This window comes from Schistocerca serialis, chromosome 8 (genome assembly GCF_023864345.2).
Source record: "Schistocerca serialis cubense isolate TAMUIC-IGC-003099 chromosome 8, iqSchSeri2.2, whole genome shotgun sequence".
Taxonomy (NCBI): domain Eukaryota; kingdom Metazoa; phylum Arthropoda; class Insecta; order Orthoptera; family Acrididae; genus Schistocerca; species Schistocerca serialis.
In genome coordinates, this window is record NC_064645.1 from 510,260,843 (window position 1) to 510,282,252 (window position 21,410).

General features: G+C 43.6%; 1 protein-coding gene across 1 annotated transcript in view; it reads left to right on the forward strand.

The window, feature by feature from the left end:
• The window catches only part of LOC126416605 (autophagy-related protein 16-1-like), a 135,476-nt gene that overhangs the window by 87,278 nt on the left and 26,788 nt on the right, over window positions 1-21,410 (forward strand). Inside the window, exons 2-3 of the mRNA XM_050084359.1 lie at window positions 2,104-2,283; window positions 10,707-10,791. Coding sequence (XP_049940316.1) covers window positions 2,104-2,283; window positions 10,707-10,791 — 265 coding nt within the window. The remainder of the gene's footprint in view (window positions 1-2,103; window positions 2,284-10,706; window positions 10,792-21,410) is intronic.

A 21,410-nucleotide genomic window follows, 5' to 3' on the forward strand; every position in this document is an offset into this window, starting at 1 on the left:
CAGTTGCGACACTGTACTCTAATATTTCGTTTTAAACTTTTTGGATAATCATTTTTTATCGTAGATGTGCTTAATTTTACCGTAAGCTATTTCTACCTCAGGCATTGTTTTCTCTATAGCAGTTATACCTACACTGTTTTGTTGGATTACTTCCCGCAAATATTTCAATTTCTTTAACTTTTCTACTGCTCCAAGACCTGTTCTTGATAGCTTTGGAGCGCTTTTTATATTCGATACAAATAACGCTTTCTTTGCAAAGATTTTTAAGCGTAACGTGTTGACCGTGTCTTGCATGAGATTTATTTGCATTCTTGCATTTAAACTACTGGCCATTAAAATTGCTACCCAAGAAGAAATGCAGATGATAACGGGTATTCATTGGACAAATATGTTATACTATAAACTGACATGTGATTACATTTTCACGCAATCTGGGGGCATAGATCCTGAGAAATCAGTACCCAGAACAACCACCTCTGGCCCTAATAACCACCTTGATACGCCTGGGCATTGGGTCAAACAGAGCTTGGATGGCGTGTACAGGTACAGCTAGCTGCCCACGCAGCTTCAACACGATACCACAGTTCATCAAGAGTAGTGACTGGCGTATTGTGACGAGCCAGTTGCTCGGCCACCATTGACCAGACGTTTTCAATTGGTGAGAGATCTGGAGAATGTGCTGGCCAGGTCAGCAGTCGAACATTTTCTGTATCCGGAAAAGGCCCGTACAGGACCTTCAACGTGCGGTTGTGCATTATCCTGCTGAAATGTAGGGTTTCGCAGGGATCGAATGATGGGTAGAGCCAAAAGTTGTAACACATCTGAAATGTAACGTCCACTGTTCAAAGTGCCGTCAATGCGAACAAGAGGTGGCCGAGACGTGTAACCAATGGCACCCCATACCATCACGCCGGGTGATACGCGAGTATGGCGATGACGAATACACGCTTCCAGTGTGCGTTCACCGTGATGTCGCCAAACACGGATGCGACCATCATTATACTGTAAACAGAACCTGGATTCATCCGAAAAAATGACGTTTTGCCATTCGTGCACCCAGGTTCGTCGTCGAGTACACCATCTCAGGCACTCCTGTCTGTGATGCAGCGTCACGGGTAACCGCAGCCATAGTCTCCGAGCTGATAGTCCATGCTGCTGCAAACGTCGTCGAACTGTTCGCGCATATGGTTGTTGTTTTGCAAACGTCCTCATCTGTTGACTCACGGATCGAGACGTGGCTGCACGATCCTTTACAGCCATGCGGATAAGATGCCTGTCATCTCAACTGCAAATTCGCGCATATGGTTGTTGTTTTGCAAACGTCCTCATCTATTGACTCACGGATCGAGACGTGGCTGTACGATCCTTTACAGCCATGCGGATAAGATGCTTGTCATCTCAACTGCTAGTGTGATACGAGGCCGTTGGGATCCAGCACGGCCTTCCGTATTACCCTCCTGAACCCACCGATTCCATATTCTACTAACAGTCATTGGATCTCGACCAACACGAACAGCAATGTCGCGATACGATAAACCGCAATCGCGATACGCTACAATCCGACCTTTATCAAAGTCGGAAACGTTATGGTACGCATTTCTGCTCCTTACACGAGGCATCACAACAACGTTTCACCAGCCAGCGCCGCTCAACTGCTTTTTGTGTATTAGAAATCGGTTGGAAACTTTCCTCATGTCAGCACGTTGTAGGTGTCGCCACCGGCGCCAACCTTGTGCGAATGCTCTGAAAAGCTAAGCATTTGCATATCACAGCATCTTCTTCCTGTCGGTTAAATTTTGCGTCTGTAACACGTCATCTTCGTGGTGTAGCAATTTTAATAGCCATTAGTGTATTTAGCTTTCGAACTACATCGCAAAGTCATGTGCAAACGCTTGGCAATTTATGGCAACCGGTTTAGTGTTTCCCCTCGGCATGAGTTGTAATACTGTTTGTTTAAATTTTTCATTCAAAATTCTCACAGTTTTCCTAAGATGCAATTGATAAGACAGTGGAAGTCTTGTTGTGACACCAGTATTTATTAATCGTTAATGTATTTTTATGTTATGCTATACGAATTAGTAAATGATTTCGTCGTCCGCAAAGGTGTGGAAACGAAATTCGCCGGTTCCATCTGCAACGACCTGGTGACGTGGGACGGCTCGGGCGCGACTATCATCAGCGGCCACTTCGACCAGAGGCTGCGCTTCTGGGACGCGCGCACCGAGTGCGGCTCCAACGGCGTCCTGCTGCAGGGGAAGGTCACCTCGCTGGACATCTCCAAGGGTAAGCCGAGCGCTCACTTCAGCCAGTTCCAGACGTAGCTCGTTAATTCGCAGGGTAGGGCAGCACTCAGAAAAAATAGGTATTTCAAAACCATCAAGAGCTGCTAATTTCCCATTCCTCTCCTTCATCGATCCTCTGACTGGTTGGAGCGACCCGCTACGACTTCCTCCCAACCTGTTAATCTCAGAGTAGCTCTTGCCCCGTACGGCCTCAGTTATTTTTTGGGTGTCTTGTCTTTCTTTTCCTACAGATTACTCTCCACAGCTCCCTGTAGGACCATGGAAGTTATTTCCTGATGACGCAACACATTTCCTATCATCCTTTCCCTTCTTGATTGGTTGGTTGGTTGGTTGGTTGATTTGACGGAGGGAACCAAATAACGAGGTCATCGGTCCCATCGGATTAGGGAAGAATGGGAAAGGAAGTCGTCCGTGCTCTTTCAAACGAACAATCCCGACATTTGCCTTAAGCTTTTTATTACGTTTTGCGAGCACAGAAACCCAGCCTGTTTTTCTCTGTATGATGGTGCACCCAGGTTTTCCAATAACCATTGTAACATTTATTTTGGTAGATTAATCTTGATGGATGCGACCTTACGCGTGTTCACCTTTAAGCCGCGGGGCTCTCATTTATCTTGACCGCTGCAAATAACTTTCTGTCCAGATAATGTATCAAGAAAAGTTGTTTAGCCACCAAGGGGACATTAATCAGCATGACAGCCTCTCTTATAACTTCGTTTGTTACGAAGACGTGAACTGCAATACGTCTTTTTTAAACAACACCCAGTACGTTTGCCGGCCGGAGTGGCCGAGCGGTTCTAGGCGCTACAGTCTGGCACTGCGCGACCTCTACGGTCGCAGGTTCGAATCCTGCCTCGGGCATGGATGTGTGTGATGTCCTTAGGTTAGTTAGGTTTAAGTAGTTCTAAGTTCTAGGGGAATGATGAGCTCAGCAGTTAAGTCCCATAGTGCTCAGAGCCGTTTGAACCATTTTGAACCCAGTACGTTTTTACTTGATAATCAGCTTACTCTCTTCAAGACCTGTTCGAAAACGCGCCACAGTGTACCATTCACGCTTATATGATGCTATTGAAAACGTTACACAAAATTGACTTCGACTCTCCCGTACTGGCAAACACTGCAAATAACCCAGGGTAACGTAACTCGTCCACTTGCTGCAGTTGACAGGAGAAAAATGAAAGCACAAGGAAAATGCATACCAGTCATTCAGTCAACCGCCTTCAGCAGAAGGTTTATCTGAGTACGATATGCACCAACGAAGAGGAGGTAGCAATGGTGCTCATCTGTGGAGAATGTAACTTAGCACTCTAGTTATCTCCACAATGTGCTAGTATAGGAGAGACAAAAACACTTATGTGTTACGCTTTTAAGAATGCCACATTTGCGTGGACAGTATACAGTGGCACGTTTTCGAACGGGTCTTGCTGAGATGAAGTGGATTACCGAATAAAAAATGCAGGATGAAATTTAAAAAAAAGTGTTGCTCCTGTTCGTATCTTCGTGACGAACAAAGTTACAAGAAAGACAGCCAAGTTGATTAATGTGTCCCTACTAGATGAACAACATTTGCTTCAGATAATTTTTATTTAACTTGTAGTTATTTTGCATGGTCAAGATAAAAGGGATACCGTATGCTGTTATTGTATAATTCATTCAGCTGCTTTATTGATGATAATTTACTAACAGGATCGGTTTCGCAATTGTGAAGTTTCGTCTTCAGACGTGTTTGCGGCAGTCTAACTCAGCCGAAACGTTGAAGTGCGTTGCCGATTTGGTTACGTTTTGGATCGCTTTTATGTTCTTCAGTATTTCGTTTGAGTTAAGATGAAAGTGTATACCTTGAAATAGATCATTTAAAGTACATAACAACAATAAAACATCTCTTCGGATTGTCCAGTAACAGTATATAACTTTTTCAGGATTTGATTTCTTGTGCGCTGTTACTGCACCACTGCCAAACAAAACGAATTAGTGCAGAGTTAGATCACTGGATTCAAGTTCGGAAGGGGTTCGGTTCCCACCCAACTGTTGAGAATTAGCCATTCAAATGCTACTGTTAATCGATAACGGCGATTGCCGATATGGTTCGTTTGGACAGGAAATGGCCCCTATCCTTCTTAATGCTTGTATAATCCAAATTCGTAATGATCTCGTCATCGACGTGGCGTTAAAACCGAATCTTCTCTTCTTTCCTTTATCCATCGGCAAATTGTTGGGGTGTCAGTGTCTATACTGATCCCATCAGCATGTCTCCTATTATGGTAAGACTTTTCCACGTGTGTCATGCCTCCGTAAGTTTTTTGCCACTTTTTAAATTGGTAACTTATTCGTTAACTTCATTTTAAAATTCTCCACCAACAATAAATTTCGAATTCTAACAGTTTCTCTCTCCGAGTGACTACATACAAAACAGAAGTGTTGTCTTCCGAACGTAGGAATTCTAAGGTAGTTCTCGTTTTGTGTTGCCACTGCTATATTACGCCTTTCTGATTTGTCGTTAGTTAACTTCCTTCTTATCTTTATAATTTACAATTTTTGTCGTTGCTAGCTTCATATTTTCGTTTATTGTTGTCCAGTCCTGCGTAATCCTGCCTGCCCATCTGATTTGTCAATTATTCTATATCTTATTTTGCCTTTAGCTTGTAGAACGACCATTTCTTGTACACTTCCTTATTGTTTCTTCTGACATATTCAGAAACTCTTTCACTTTCTGTGACGCCTGTCAGAAAAGTGGTATACAGGAAGTTGAAGAAAAGGGTCAGGAGCATAAGAAGAATGAAAACTTTATGTAGATTATAAATGCTGCCATATTTAATCTACTTTCTCACTGTTATTATTCCGATTGAAACTACATTCTTCGCTTCGTAATATCAATTGTTGGTTTCCACTTTAAATTTTTGAGAAGTTTGTCGACGAGATCCATAAATATGCTAGATAAACAAGCGTAATTTTTGGTTACCCACGTTGTGACCTAGCTGTTCGTCATTGAGTATCTCCTCAAGTTTTATGTTTACTCTGTTGTGTATTATTTTAGTAGACAGTTAGTCTACGAAATGTGTTAAAAATATCGGAATTTTTTTTTAATTTCGCGCGTTGTATTAGTCCGATTCGCGCGATTTTTTCTTGTTATGTTGGTAAACACGTCGGAAACGTATTGTACACTGATAGCCATATGGGTTGTTTAGTCTGTCATCAGCTGTCGAGTAGGTTATATCTGTTTGCTTACAGGTGGCGATCATTTGTTTGTTTTAAAAATGGATCGGAGAATTTGCATAAAATTTTGCTATAAAAATGGAATAAAATGTAACAACGTTTGAGAAATGTTGAATACTGATTTCGGTGGGTCTCGTATGACAACGTTCTACGAGAAGCATAAGCGTTTCCATGATGGCCGTGAAGAAACTGAAGATGACGAACGTTCTGGACGCCACAGCACATCAGCAGCCGATGAAAAAGTGCCAAAATTGAAAGAAATGATTATGAACGATCGCCGAATCACAACCAGAGAGGTTCCTGATGGTGCTGGCATATCAGCTTGCTCATGCCATGAAATCTTTCCGGATGTTTTCGGTATGAAACTTGGGACAGCAAAATTTGTGCCAAAGGTGTTGAATTTAGAGCAAAAACAGCGTCGAATGGTACCTGCTAATGAGTCGCTAAACGAAATCAACAATGATGCAGAACTAATGAAACGTGTCATGACAGGCATGGGTGTACGGGTACGCCGTCTGACTCGCCAAGATCAAAAAACACTCAGCAAGAGCGGTCCAGTGTGAAGGTTCTGCTCACTGTTTTCTTCGATTTTAACGGCGCAGTGTATCAAGAGTTCTTGCCAAAAGATCAAACGCTCAATAAGAAGTACTACCTGCAAGTTCTACGCCGTCTGCGGGAAGCAATCCGAAAAAAAGCCCGACTTTGTGGCGACAAAAACCTTATCTTTTGCACCACGGTAATGTACCTGCTCACACTTCATCGCTTGTTCGCGAATTTTTGGCGAAAAACAACACTGTAGCGATACCTCAGTCTCCATATTCGCCAGATGTGGTCCCATATCCCTTTTTTTTTGTTTCCATAAGTAAAGAGGACCTTAAAGGCCCCTCGATTTATAAGCTGAGACTAAAAGGGCATTGTTGAATGAGCTAAGTGGTGTCGCAAAGTTAAAGTCCCGTAAGTGTTTCGGGTATTGGCGGAAACTCTGGCATGAGTGTATATTACCTAATAGGGACTGCTTTGAAGGAGGTAACATTAATGTGGACGAATAAATAAAATTATTTACAAAAAATGTAAATTCCCGTTACTTTTTGAACATACCTCTACATACAGTTTTTTTGATAGCCCTTTCCCTTATCTTCATTGCTTAATGTCGTTACAAAAAGCGAAAGACGTTGTTGTGATTTCCCTTTTGTGTAACCAGGGCCAGTTATAAGTCAGACAAATGACTCTCATCGACCGCCCCTCAGCACGAGGGTAACGTGCGGGAGGGATTGGTAAACGATGGTGACACACCTAATTCTTCTTTCTCGGTCTCCACGAGGTGAGTTTTATTGGAGAAACAGAGGAAAAATGGTTGCTGAGAGAACGACCGTAAATCTTTATTATCTGTTCCGCCGGATAAACATGAGACAGCTGCTTCCGTAGGCTTCGAAATAGGCTGTGAACACAATGTACGTTAAAAGCTACACGGAGGACCAAATCCTGCGTCTCTCTTTCTTTTTTGGTTTTTCATTTTTATTCCTGCACCGAGGGGCAGATTACCGTCATCGATGAACAGTGATCCTGTGCTTGGGCGGTGCTTCTGAATCAGGCCTCGCTGAAACTTCTTATAAATCCAAATAGCGCAAAAAGAATCACCTCAGTGACTCTTACTGAAGCTTCATTTCTATACCTACAAATAGAAAACTCAGACATCCCTGAAATTATATATATATATATATATATATATATATATATATATATATATATAGGGCAGTAGAGCAGAGATAAATCCGCAATCGAAGGATTGAATACCACAAAAATTTACCAAGTGGCTCTTAGTGGATGTGAATGACCCTTTGACAGCAAGAGAATTCGTCCCGGAGCACAGCTCAAATTGGAGCACAGTAAGGAAGGAAACTAGACCTACTACCCTCTCGCAGAAACCGACTCGGTACTCCCCGTAGGCTATTTCGGGAAATGACGGAAAACCTAAATTTGAATTCTGGACGGAGTTTGAACAGCCGTCATCCCGAATATGAGTTCATTTTCTTATTACTGTTCCACTTCTCTCCGTCCCATCCGGTCAAAGTCGGTCCAACAAATTGATCTGGAAGCCGACGTATCATTCCCATATATAAAAAAGTGGTAAGAAGCAAACTGCGCGTACTATGCCAGTAAAATTTCAAAGATGAATTGTAGGCTTATCTGTCTGAATTGATAGCCTTATACTTTATGAAAAATGTGGTTTTTCTAAGAATTGAGTGGACAGCCTTTAATTACGTCTTAATGAGGAGTAAGGAAACCAGCTAGGTCAGACCGCAAAGTCTGCCCTGTGGAACTATGGGTTGAGTCCCTACAGTCATTTCTGTGCACGCAGATGTAATGACCAACTCGTAATAACACCTTCTTAAGGACCAGTGTCGCCCCAGCCCCGCTTCTCTAAGGAATCGAACTACCTTGTACACTGCAAACGTTTGATTACTTTAAAAATGAGTTAATGTGTTTTTCAAGCATCTCAATGTTTATGACGTCACAGCCACTGAGCTATATATCGTATAAAGATATTTTTGCAAGTAAATTAAAAGGTATATGCGGATACTGTCTGCAAAATGTGTTGAGAATAAAGTGATTAGTAAAGAAGTAATAAATTAACACATTGTGCCTAATGCTGTAGTTGTACTTCAAAAACAACGACAATGTAGTTAGCGATGAACTTTCTTCCCTATGTTTTGTAAAGGTTTGAAATTAAGACGTGTAAAACTGTTGGAAGTCGCTAAGTGCACTCATTCTCGATTACTGGATGAATATAGTCTGTGTATTCGCGCGCAGTGAGTTACGCTGCCTCGAGACACATACACAGTTTCTAACTGTAATTCCTTCTGTGTTAGAACTTTAACGTGAAATTATTCGTCTTAAAGAGTAGATTAGGACCCATTTTAAATTTTTAAATTCGGTCAGTGGTTGTGCGAAATACTGAAAGTAAATTTCTGCTGCCCCTGGAAGCCGTTAGATAGGCCACCTGCAGCTGGAACCGAGTGCCACGATCAGTCGTTAAATAATATACAGGTAGCTTATTAGGGCATCAGTCTTCCTTCTGTGTAATATTTTAAATTTTTTTTGAGCTGTGGTCTGCAGTCCTCACAGACCCTATTCCATATAAAGGTCGTTCAAAAATCCAGCGCCCAAGCTAATAGGGATAATTATGGAGACAAAAACAAACCTACTTCGCAACGCAACCCAGTGTCGGAAACGCATGTTCTTGGAGTACTGAGTGTGCAGGAGATTGAGAATAACATGTTATTAAATATTTCCAGTTGCTTTATTGTTCTGTATTTGTGTGGCTGCTGCAAGAATTCTGGCAACCAGTTCCTTCTCTGAGTCAACAAGGGCAGAGTACATTTCGGCTTTCATGTGGCCCCGAAGAGAGAAGTCTTATGGGGTGAGGTCCGGGCAGCTTGCAGGCCTATGTACAGCTTCTCCTCTGCCTATCCTGCACTGCAGCTGTCAGGCAGGCGCTAGCGGCCGTCACGAAATACGCACCTCATGGTACCCTGAGTTAACGGTAATTTCAAATGTTATACATCCCTATATTTAGTCTACAGTATGATGGCGCAGTTGCTAAAAGGAAATTTGTGCCACCTGCTACGAAAACAAAAAAATAAATTAACGTTTCAAGAAATTTTGAAGAAAAAATTTTTTTTTACTTCAGCCTGTGGAAAGAACAGACTGACTGTCATATTTGGACTGATAGTAATATATGAACCTTCTCAAAGTTTATAGATGCATGTGATACATATTTTAGAGTGAGAACATAAAAGTATTGTGAGATAGAAATTAAGACCCAGAGTACGTCTGTAGCCGCACAGTTCTCTGGTGGCTTCGTTGCTGCTACTGGACAGTTGCCAGAAGGGTCCGTGAGACAGGACTGTGTGCCAGCACAGTAGCCGTGTGCATCTCACTCACCCCTTCCGTTAAAACGGAGCGTTTGCAATGGTACACACAACATAGACAATGGACACAAAGTCAGTGGGCTAATGTTGTCTCCACGGATGAATCCGGCTTCAGTCTACAATCCGATTCTCCGCGGGTCTTCATATGGAGCGAACATAGGACACAATACCATCCCCGAAACACCAGGGAAAGGGTCATATATGTTGGTGAAGGTGTACTGCTGAGTTGGGCAGGGATCACGCACGATACCCGCGCACCACTCCGTGTGTTTGACACTGGTTCCGTGAATGCCCAGAGGTACAGACAGGAGAGCATAGAGCCCTATGTTCAACCTTTCAGAGGTGCTGTTGGCCCTCATTTCATGTTTATGGACGCCAACGCAAGACCACACAGGGCCCAAACGGTTAATGAATGTCTGCAAAGCGAGGATGATCACCACATGGCTTGGGCCGCGTTAATCACTACATCTGAATCCTATTGAAAGTGATTGGGATGATCTTGGGAGGGAAGTTGCAACACGCTATCCCTCCCTCCCACCCAGAACCATTGTTGAGTTAAAAACCGCTGTGGAGGAGACACTCCTGAACTCACTTGTCAACAATATGTTCACTGCATGCTGTTTGTCTGCCCCAGGTGACCACAAACCGTACTAGTAAAGTTTTCACAGCCATTTTGGAACCTTTGATTTAGACCACATTGGACTCATGGCCATTACTTATGCTAATCAGTGGCGTTTGATGATGATGATGATGATGATGTTTGGTTTGTGGGGCGCTCAATAGCAGTCATCAGTGCCCGTGCAAAGTCCCAACTTTTTCTCAGTCCAATTTCTTACACAATTCAATCTAGCTACTGTCACGAATGATGATGATGATGATGATGGTGGTGGTGGTGGTGGTGGTGGTGGTGGTGGTGAAATGAGAACGCCAGTAACACACAGTCCCCGGGCAGAGAAAATCCCCACCCGGCCGAGAACCGAGCCTGGGACCCCATGATCCAGAGGCAGCAACGCTAGCCACTAGGCCACGAGCCGCGGACATCAATGGCGTTTGAATTGTTGTTTTGTACAAATGACTGTCCCACAGTAAACTACATCCACACCTATTTTCATATATATCTCTCCAGGATTTCCTTAGTTTTGTCCACCAGTGTAGTTGGACACAGTAATACGAGGAAGCCTAAGTTTCAGAATCGTAGCTGCTATTAAGTTCTAAGTTCTCCTCATAACTGGAGTTCTGTTTTTGTTTTCCTCTGCAGATGGCAAGTACCTGCTGGCCTGTACGCGGGATGACAGCCTCAAGCTGCTGGACCTGCGAATGAACCAGGTGGTCACAACGTTCACGTAAGTGTCCTCTCTCATTTATCTTCACCTTCTTTCTTCTCCTTGTTTCCTAACTTCCCAGGCTCTCTCTCTCTTTCTCTCTCTCTCTCTCTCTCTCTCTCTCTCTCTCTCTCTCTCTCTCTGCCGGTGTGGACGAGCGGTTCTAGGCGCTACAGTCTGGAATCGCGCGACTGCTACGGCGCAGGTTCGAATCCTGCCTCGCGCATGGATGTGTGTGATGTTCTTAGGTCAGTTAGGTTTAAGTAGTTCTAAGTTCTATGGGACTGATGAGCTCAGCAGTTAAGTCCCATAGTGCTCAGAGCCATTTGAACCATTCTCTCTCTCTCTCTCTCTCTCTCTCTCTCTCTCTCTCCCTCTCCCTCTCCCTCTCTTCTTTTTTACTTTCTCTAAAGCAGCCATACAAGTGTCATATTTTGACATTAAGAAATACAATGAAACACCGATTTCCAATATCCACACCAAATTACTCTTCTGCCGTGTCTCGGATATTTGCATGTGCCACTTTAGTATGAACGCTTGGCTACGACCATGGATATTCGTAATTCATCCTGGAAAAAATTCATACACTTACCTCTTACCGTATGGAGAAGATTAGGATAGGAATGAACTCAAGATGGGGTGGAGATTGTAATGCCTTTATTGATAGTAAATCGGTTTTCCCTCGGGGTTGGAATATGTAGAGAAGTTTATCGGTCAGGTCCAGTTCTGCAGTTTAGTCAGTGTTGAAGTAATAAATAATAATTATTAATCACCCTGAGAATCCTGCTTCCTCTGATCACATACACTATGTCATCAAAAGTATCCGGATATCCCCCAAAACATACATTTTTTTACGTTAGGTGCATTGTGCTGCTACCTACTGCCAGGTACTCCATATCAGAGACCTCAGTAATCATTAGACATCGTGAAAGACGAGAATGAGACGCTCCGCGGAACTCACAGACTTGGAACGTGGTCAGCTGATTAGGTGTCACTTGTGTCATACGTCTGTACGCGAGATTTCCACACTCCTAAACATCCTTAGGTCCACTGTTTCCAAATGTGATAGTGAAGTGGAAACATGAAAGGACACGTACAGCACAAAAGCGTACAGGCCGACCTCGTCTGTTGAATTACAGAGACCGCCGACTGTTGAAGAGGATCGTAATGTGTAGCAGGTAGACATTTATCCAGACTATCACACAGGAATTCCAAACTGCATCAGGATCTACTGCAAGTACTATGACAGTTGGGCGGGAGATGAGAAAACTTGTATTTCATGGTCGGGCGGCTGCTCATAAGCCACACATCACACTAGTAAATGCCGAAGAAGCGTAAACATTGAACGACTGAACACTGGAAAACGTTGTGTGGAGTGACGAATCGCGGTACACAGTGTGGCGATCCGATGGCAGGGGTGGGTATGGTGAATGCCCGGTGAATGTCATCTGCCAGCAAGTGTAGTGCCAACAGTAAAATTCGGAGGCAGTGGTGTTATGGTATGGTTGTGTTTTTCATGGAGGGGGCTTGCACCCCTTTTTGTTTTGCGTGCAACTATCACAGAAAAGGCCTACATTGATTTTTTAAGTACCTTCTTGTTTCCCACGGTTGAAGAGCAATGCGGGGATGGCGGCTGCATCTTTCTCCACGATCGAGCACCTGTTCGTAATGCACGGCCTGTGGCGGATTGGTTACACGACAATAACACTCCTGTAATGGCCTGGCTGCACAGAGTCCTGACGTGAATCCTATGGAACACCTTTGGGACGTTTTGGAACGCCGACTTCGTGCCAGGCCTCACCGAGCGACATCGATACCTCTCCTCAGTGCAGCAATCTGTGAGGAATGGGCTGCCATTCCCCAAGAAACGCCTGCGAGAGTGCAAGCTGTCACCAAGGCTAATGGGGTGCCAACACTATATTGAATTCTAGTGTTACCGATGGAGGACGCCACGAACTTGTAAGACATTTTCAGCCAGGTGTCCGGGTACTTTTGATCACATTGTGAAACTCTTGAACTGATGAACTAGTACATATGACTGAACGAAATAAACACCAATTTTCAACCATTTCTATAATGGTGCGGCAGTACGACCTAACAAAAGAACACCCAAAATTAATTGGGTGACCCCCATTGTCTGAGTTACAATGAAAATGAAACGAAGCAAGAAGTAAAACAGCTACAGATATTGTTGCTCGACATCGTTAATACAAGACCTCACACTGCAGTTTACACTACAAGCACGATGAGGAGACTACGGATCCCTGACTACCAGGACCCCTGATTTGTCAGGCATAGAACATATCAGCCGTACAAAGGGAAGACGTATACTTTCCCACCAATCCTCAGCTCTCAATTTTCATGAACGGACACCATGTGTGTTTCTGGAATGGCAAGAAATTAGCTTCCATGCCACAACGAATATAATAGTGTATTATTTCCCTATGGCATCATACCTCACACTGATGTTGATGGATATCGGTTCCAAACGGAAAGAAGTGTAATCATTTAATATTAATTTTGTAATATATATCTCCGCAAAGTTTAATAAATTTAGGACTATCGCCTCATGAAGTAACGATTTCCATGTCCGTCACTGTAAGTGGAGTGATAATTGTACTGATGTACTAAATTCTGAAGAATTCTACGTAACCAGCTTAGCGCCCACTGTTTTGCTTTCGTGAACTGTGTGGTCTGCAGAAATTTTTTTGTTTTTTTCCGTTAATCGAATTTTTAAGTTGTTGACAAATTGCAAATATTCTAAGGTTTTCATGCTAATGATGGCCATAGGGACCATAGTCTTTAGCGAATATACTTCTGATGAAAAAGTGATTCTGGTAGTTGGTGGCCAAGGTTTTTGTTATCATGCCTTTTGCGTTCTTGTGGTAATATTTCCGTAGAAACTTTCATGCCTCATCAAATCTTTTTATTTCGAACCGAGAAGTGAAATACCAGTTTTATAGATGTAGGTTTAAGAATTTCTTAATATAACGAAATAATTTGCGAAAATTTTTCGTCCTCTACTGCACCCTCTTAGCAATTGAATTTCCAAAAACACTGAAGCACGTATTTTTTATTTCTAACCAAAAAATGAGATACCAGTTTTCATAGATGTAGCTTTCAAAATATTTTAATTATTACTTCATAATTATTTATTTTCAAAAAAGATTTCACCCACTATTTTACCCGCTTAGTGGTTGAATTTCCAAAAATACTGAAACACGTATTTTTTATTTTTTACTGAGAAAACAAACATCAGTTTTCATAATTCTAGCTTCATAATTGCCGCAGTAGCAACATAGTTTCAATAAAGCGTTTCATCTCCTGCTTCTCCCTTATAGGGGTGGAATTTCTAAAAATCATTTCTTAAACGACGGGAATAGTGTAAGATCAAAACCCCCTGCAAATTTCAAGCTTCTATCCTTAGAGGTTTGGCCTGGGCGTCAGCTAATGTGTCTGCTCGCTCTTTTCTTCGTTAGCGTATCACAGCACAAATTACTGCCAGTTATTAATTACTGCAAAAAATTAACTCACACATCAAATTAACGGTCCAGCTCATCTGCAGATTGCGGCGCTGCATGCGACCAATCAACCAGCGTTGTTTGTTGTTTACATTATCGGTAATTGTGTAGCAATTATATTTAAGAGATTACGTTATTAGCTTCAATAAACAATGACTATACTAGCATTATAATTAAGATTACATGCGTGGGTGGTTGGGAGGACCATACAGATCTAGCACTGTTTCTAGTGCGCACTGTGCGTGGAAGATGGTGCAGCAGGAATGATGGAAATGAGGGATCGATGAAGAGCTGCATCGTGAGGTGGCACTGGGAACTGAAAGTACGAACATTTTACACAGTTACGACGAAAATGTCAATAACAATACGTTGAACGCTTGCACATATTCGAAATCAGTTCGAAATCTGTGTGCGCATGCAAAGATTAGACAACATGACACTAGCTCAGAGGAAATTGCGAAAATATGGATAAGAAGATCTCAAGAAAAAGACGAAGGTTCTCGATGTAAAGAAATTACCTGGGACCAAGATCAAGCCTCTTCAGAGAAGAGTGAAAAATTCTCGCTGTGCCAGTGAGTGCGTTTGCTGTCGGCCACCTTTATTCTACACGCATAAAATTTGGTAACGGTACCCCTCAGCTGCTAGATACTTGTCTGACTTGGTGGTACGTACCGACGAATAAGTTATTTGTTCGGGTGGGCATGCAGACTGTTATTATGGAGACCTGATAATACCCGATACGGCCTAAATCACATTGTTATCACAACACTTAGCAGAAGGATAAGCTTCTTATTCCCCACGCACTCCTCGTACTCGTCCATTCCACGTGATGCTTGCGTTCTACCAAACATGGTGATGGGTAGAATCGAGAACTCTCGTTTCGAGAACCAGTGTGAATGGAATACACATCTGGAGAGCCGACAATTTTACGAGTACAGCCTGTCTGCTAGTCGCTCCATGTACCTCTGCTACGAACCCGGTAGTAAGTACTTGGAAAGTACTCTTTCCAAACAGTAAGTGATATTTGTACCAAGGTTGGTTGAAATCAATCCAGTGATTTAGAAGGAGATGTTGAACGTACATACATACACACACTTTTACATGTACATATTATCAAAGCATTCCTGGAGCAACGAGTGCTCCAGCACTTAGAATGTGTACTTAACTGTTCAAGAAAAATAAAGCAAAACTATTTACTGTAACTACAAACTTTTTTGCATTCAGACTACTGTTGATTGTCCCGTCTCATTATAAATTATGCACTTCACTGAAAATCTTTCCGACGTGATTTTTTTTTTCTGAAAATGAAGTAACCGCCATGTCATCAGGAAAGATTTCACCGAGCGAGATAGTGCAGTAATTAGCATACTGGATTCGCTTTCGGGAGGACGACGTTTCAGATCTCCGTCTGGATATCCAGATTTAGGTTTCCCGTCATTTCCCTCAGTCGCCCCCAGGCAAATGCCGGGATGGTTCCTTTGTAAAGGATATGGTCGATTTTTCTCCCCATCCTTACGTATCCCGAGCTTCGTGCTCTGTCACTAAAGCACGTCGTAGACGATGGAATATTAAACTCCAGCCGCGCGGGATTAGCCGAGCGGTCTCAGACGCTGCAGTCATGGACTGTGCGGCTGGTCCCGACGGAGGATCGAGTCCCCCCTCGGGCATGGGTGTGTGTGTTTGTTCTTAGGATAATTTAGGTTAAGTAGTGTGTAAGCTTAGGGACTGATGACCTTAGCAGTTAAGTCCCATAAGATTTCACACACATTTGAACATTTTTAAACTCCAAATATTTCTTCCTCCTAGTTCAACTCGTTACTGATTAGTACAACCGGCTAGAATTAATATACACATGTAGCAATAACAACTGTTTGTTTGTTGACTGTGAACACAACTCACTGCAGTCTCTGGGAACGAATGTCCACACGACTTGAATACTACTGAAACGTTAGTCTTTGACTGTTACAACACATCGGGTTACGAACTCACGTGACGTGCTGTGACGAGCGCTTGGGCGGCCGCGCAAGCCCGGAAACAAAGGATGAGTCGAGAAGTCATTAATGAATATGAAATTATGTGAAAAATTCGGAATCTTTTGCTGAGCAACAAACAACTGCTGTACCCACAGTTTGCATATCAATTTTATTTCAAAGTATTCAATGATTCAATCGCGAATTAAGACACATAAATAATTAGAGAAACGAAAGAAATTCTGTAATAATAATTCCATATGTACAGGGGAAGTAAAATTTGTAAACAGGCTTCGGATGCTGTTATTCTGAGGGGAATTAATAAATTGGTCAGTATGGTGGCGGCAGTCAAAAAGATTCAAGTTCCAACGGAGGGTCTTCATGGTCTTGAAGCGCGCACGGATACAGAAAAGCCCGCTGTCCCAACGGGCGAGACTGCGCCAGTTTAGGAAACCTCTGGTGCAAAAAGGAAGCGACGGGTTCAATGGCCCAGCAGGCGACAGGTAGCGGCTTGACCATCTAGCAAGTTGGCACCAGAACTACTTTTTTCAGACTTAGGCACACAAGTGTGAGGTGCCGACCAGCTAACTAAATCCTGAGCATCGCCGCTCCGGCCCATTCTGCAACATCTTCTTGGAACGCCACCAGCTGCCGTCTCGCCCGCGACTGTGCCTTGTCGATAGATACGCTCCGTCGTGCTGCGGAAAAGTTTAACGGTTCGTTACTTCGAACACAGTCTAGTAATGATACCCCGAACCGATCGCCGTTTCGGTCGTTTGGCGATCGCGAGTATTTCGCGTTGCTGCGGAAGGGCATCAGCGTCAGCCATGCGGTAAGGTTCAGTGAAATCTACCACCCCCTTTCTGTTGCCGAAACCTAATTCTCTTGGTTCAGTATTCCCACTCCGAACTGTTTGCGTACTTGCTTAGTTACAGGTCAACGCTCTCTCTGTATGTCATTCTGTGACTGTGTCTATGGCAGTGCAGGCTGTCTTGTGAGTGTATCTATGGCAGTGGAGGGTGTCTTCAGTCAACAGTGCGTTGTTCTTTGGTAATTTCAGAACATACATCTTTGTGAATCTTCCTTGAAAGTTAAAACTGTGTGCCCGACCGAGACCCGAACTTGGGACCTTTGCCTTTCGCGGGCAAGTACTCTACCAACTGAGCTACCCAAGCACTACTCACGACCCGTCTCGACAGCTTCAGTTCTGTCAGTACCTCGTCTCCTATCTTCCAAACTTCACAGAAGCTCTCTTGCGAAGCTTGCAGAGCTAGCATTCCTGGAAAAAAGGGTATAGGGGAGCCTTGCTTAGCAACAGCCTGGGGGATGTTTCCACAATGAAATTTTCACTCTGCAGCGAAGTGTTCGCACATATGAAACTTTCTGGAAGGTTAAAACTGTGTGCCGGACCTAGACTCGAACTCTGGACCTTTTCTTTTTCGGGCAAGTGCTCTACCAACTTAGCTACCCAAGCATTCCCCAAGCTGTGGCTAAACCATGTCTTTGCAACATCCTTTCTTCCAGGAATAATAGTTTTGCACGGTTCGCAAGAGAGCTTCTGTGAAGTTTGGAAGGTAGGAGACGAGGTACTCGCAAAGGTAGGAGACGAGGTACTCGCAGATTTTAAGCTGAGGACGCTTCGCGAGTCATGCTTGGGTAGCTAGGTTGGCAGATCAATTTCCCGCGAAGTGCAAAGGTCCCGCGTTCGAGTCTGGGTCCAGCATACAGTTTTAACCTTCCAGGAAATTCCATATCACCGCACTTTCCGCTGCAGAGTGAAAATTTCATTCTGGGAATCTCTTTCTGTTAGTTTCTAAACATTTTATTTGTGTCCCGACTTCTACCACCTTTCCTCAGTTATGCATTCAAATCAATGGCTCCCTGCAAGTAGGGCGTCCACGCCTTCCCACCGTCTCATACCGGGTAGAATAATAACATGAGAGCCGGCTGGCGTACCAGTGTTTAGCTCGCCCGCTCAATGGGGCAAGCTCTTTTTATTCAGGCAGCCGGGATACGAAAACTATGGCAGTCAGTATAGGTGATGTAGCACACAATGCATAGCAGATGCTTATCATGACGAAGTCTACAGCCATTATCGTGGGCGATGGGTAGGGAGGTGTCGTGGATGAGTAACGACACAGTCTCACAAGGCTGTGAGCTCGTGAGCAGTCAAGTCGCAGGTCCAGGTAAGTGGAGCCCTCAGAAGCCTCTGATGGACGTATGGACGTCCAGCGGCTGGAGTTCACGACGAGGGCGAGAAAGCAATGTCCGCCGGGCAGCAGCTGCAGTGGCAAGCGTTGAGTCCCTAAAGTAGAGTAGGGAGGATTCATGGTCGGTCTGGAGTCCGGCGTATGACTGGCCACCGAACGATCCGCTATCTTCTCTTTCTGGGGGGGGGGGGGGGGGGGGGGGGGGGGAGGGAGGGGGGGTGAAGGATGTGATGTTTGGCAGTGTTTACTGCAACAGTAGTGTGAATTACAGTTCATTTATTTCTTCAGTGTACTGGTGTGTCGTCCTGTGAGTGGTAGTAACATTGGACAGTAGGGTCTTAGTAATGTTTTTGTAATTTCAACATTGCAGCACAGTCTGCAATCGTGATAATCTAATATATAAGAAACTATCAGCCTCGATTGCGGTAATGAGACCAACATTTCCCTAGGTTTCAGCCCAAATAATTGAGCCTTCTTCAAAAGATATACCTGAATCTATAATTTGTCTAAGAGGGCATGGTCTAGAAATAAAACTAAAACAGCCAGAGTAGGCGTAGCCACATTTAAAAAATGCGGTACATAAGTACTAAGTCAACACCAAGACGTAACGTAAGCTCTGGCGTGCGCCTCGTCTCCATGGACGCCATGCGGTGGGCCTCGGGAACTCACGTGGAACTAAGCAGGACTAGACAACGCGCTGCGAATCAACATGGCAGGGAACATCGCCAATGTCTGACTGAGACCATGACTGTCAAAGATAAAAGACCAACGCAATTATATCTTAAAACAAATAACTTATAGAAAGGTTGAAAATCTTAAACATAAAGCCTCTGCACCAGGTTACGACTAAAATGTAACAAACTGTGTCTGGATTTACATAAGTTCGAGCACACTACCCCGACTTACACTATTAGAATATATCGGCCCTTTCACAACGAATGCTGCATAACGCGCCCATCGTTATTAATGAAACATGACATAGGACATAGAACAGCGAAACGCCATAATGCAATAATCTCGGTTAGCCTGTACACCTGGCATATAAGTGGTTACTAGCCCACGAGCGATGAAATGGAGCCTCAGGTGACAAGATGAAGTTTAGCTGGTCCGCCTCGGCCTTTCGGGATTTAATTCCGTTTATATTTATTTGTAGTTGCAATCCAGAGACGACTTCATCCTTGTCCATTTATGGCATGCACATGGGCATATTAGTAGCTATCTTTTTTTTCTTTTTAATTGTTCCCTGTGAAGAACATGCCGTTTTCCCACGTCAAGTGTCCATAAAATTTTCCTGTGTGTCTTTTCGGGTCAAGGACGTTTTATCATATCATATATCTATTAAATAATAGCCTTTAATATAAGAGGCATAATTCTCTTTTGTAGCGCGTAGTGAAATTGACCTCTGTCGGTCGATGGACTATAAGGGCGATGAAAGGGCGTTGCACGACCGTTCATACAACTACCATACCTTTTGCACATAAAACATAATTTGACGTATGCTGGTTATTAGCTATTACACGGCGATCAAGTGGCGTTGTTCGTTCACTCACGCGTTATCTGTAGTAATAAGATAAAAAAATAATCTTGATAATATTCTTCATTCAGTGCGTGTCAGCAATACGAAATATATCTACACCTGATAAAAACACCTACTAGACGATATGTGTACAGGTTAACCGAGATTATTGCATTATGCCGTTTACATACTACAGTTTCGCTGTTTTTATGTCCTATGTCATCTTTCATTAATAACGATGGGTGCGTTATGCAGCTTTCGTTGTGAAAGGGCCGGTATATCCTAATAGTGTAAGTAGGGGTAGTGTGTTCGAACTTACATAAAAAAATGTGTGTGAAATCTTATGGGACTTAACTGCTAAGGTCATCAGTCCCTAAGCTTACACACTACTTAACCTAAATTACCCTAAGGACAAACACACGCACCCATGCCCGAGGGAGGACTCGAACCTCCGCCGGAATCAGCCGCACAGTCCATGCCTGCAGCGCCTTAGACCGCTCGGCTAATCCCACGCGGCGAACTTATATAAATCCAGGCACTGTTTGTTACACTTTAGTCATAACCTGGTGCAGAGGCTTTATGTTTAAGATTTTCAACCTTTCTATAAGTTATTTCTTTTAAGATATAACTGCCTTGGTCTTTTATCTTTGACAGCCATGGTCTCAGTCAGACATTCGCAATGTTCCCCGTCATGTTGATTCGCAGCGTGTTATCTGGTCCTGCTTGGTTCCACGTGAGTTCCCGAGGCCCACCGCACGGCGTCCATGGAGACGAGGCTCACGCCAGAGCTTAAGTCAAGTCTTGGTGTTGACTTAGTACTTATGTACCGCATTTTTTAAATGTGGCTACGCCTACTCTGGCCGTTTTAGTTTTATTTCTAGGCCATGCCCTCTTAGACAAATTATAGATTCAGGTATATCTTTTGAAGAAGGCTCAATTATTTGGGCTGAAACCTAGGTAAAGGTTGGTTTCATTACCGCAATCGATTCTGATAGTTTCTTATATATTTGTAGTGTGCCTTACTATGTGTCAAGTAAGGCCATGAGCTGTCGAAAGTGGTCTCTGTCGTCATGTCTTCCGCCAAGGCGGCGGATGAGCGGGGAAGGGGATTCCGTTGTCTTTTCACATGTCCTGCAGGCGTGATTTTGGAAGCCAGCAGGGACTTCCATTTCTTGTGTTGCATCGTGCAGGGGTTGGGCTAGAAACCGTAGGGTACTTGAAGTATACTCCGTAGGGCGTCGTCTTACATCTGCTAGATAGAGCGTAGCTGGTAGTTAGCTGCAGAGCCCCTTGCCTCATGTGCATAATATCCATGATTGGGCGGACACAAGCCCGAGAGAGTGTGAAGCCACAGTCGACTGGCAAGGCGGATGCTCCTTGCAGGAGTGCGCCAAGTCGTTGCTGCACCTTCCGTTTAACATCG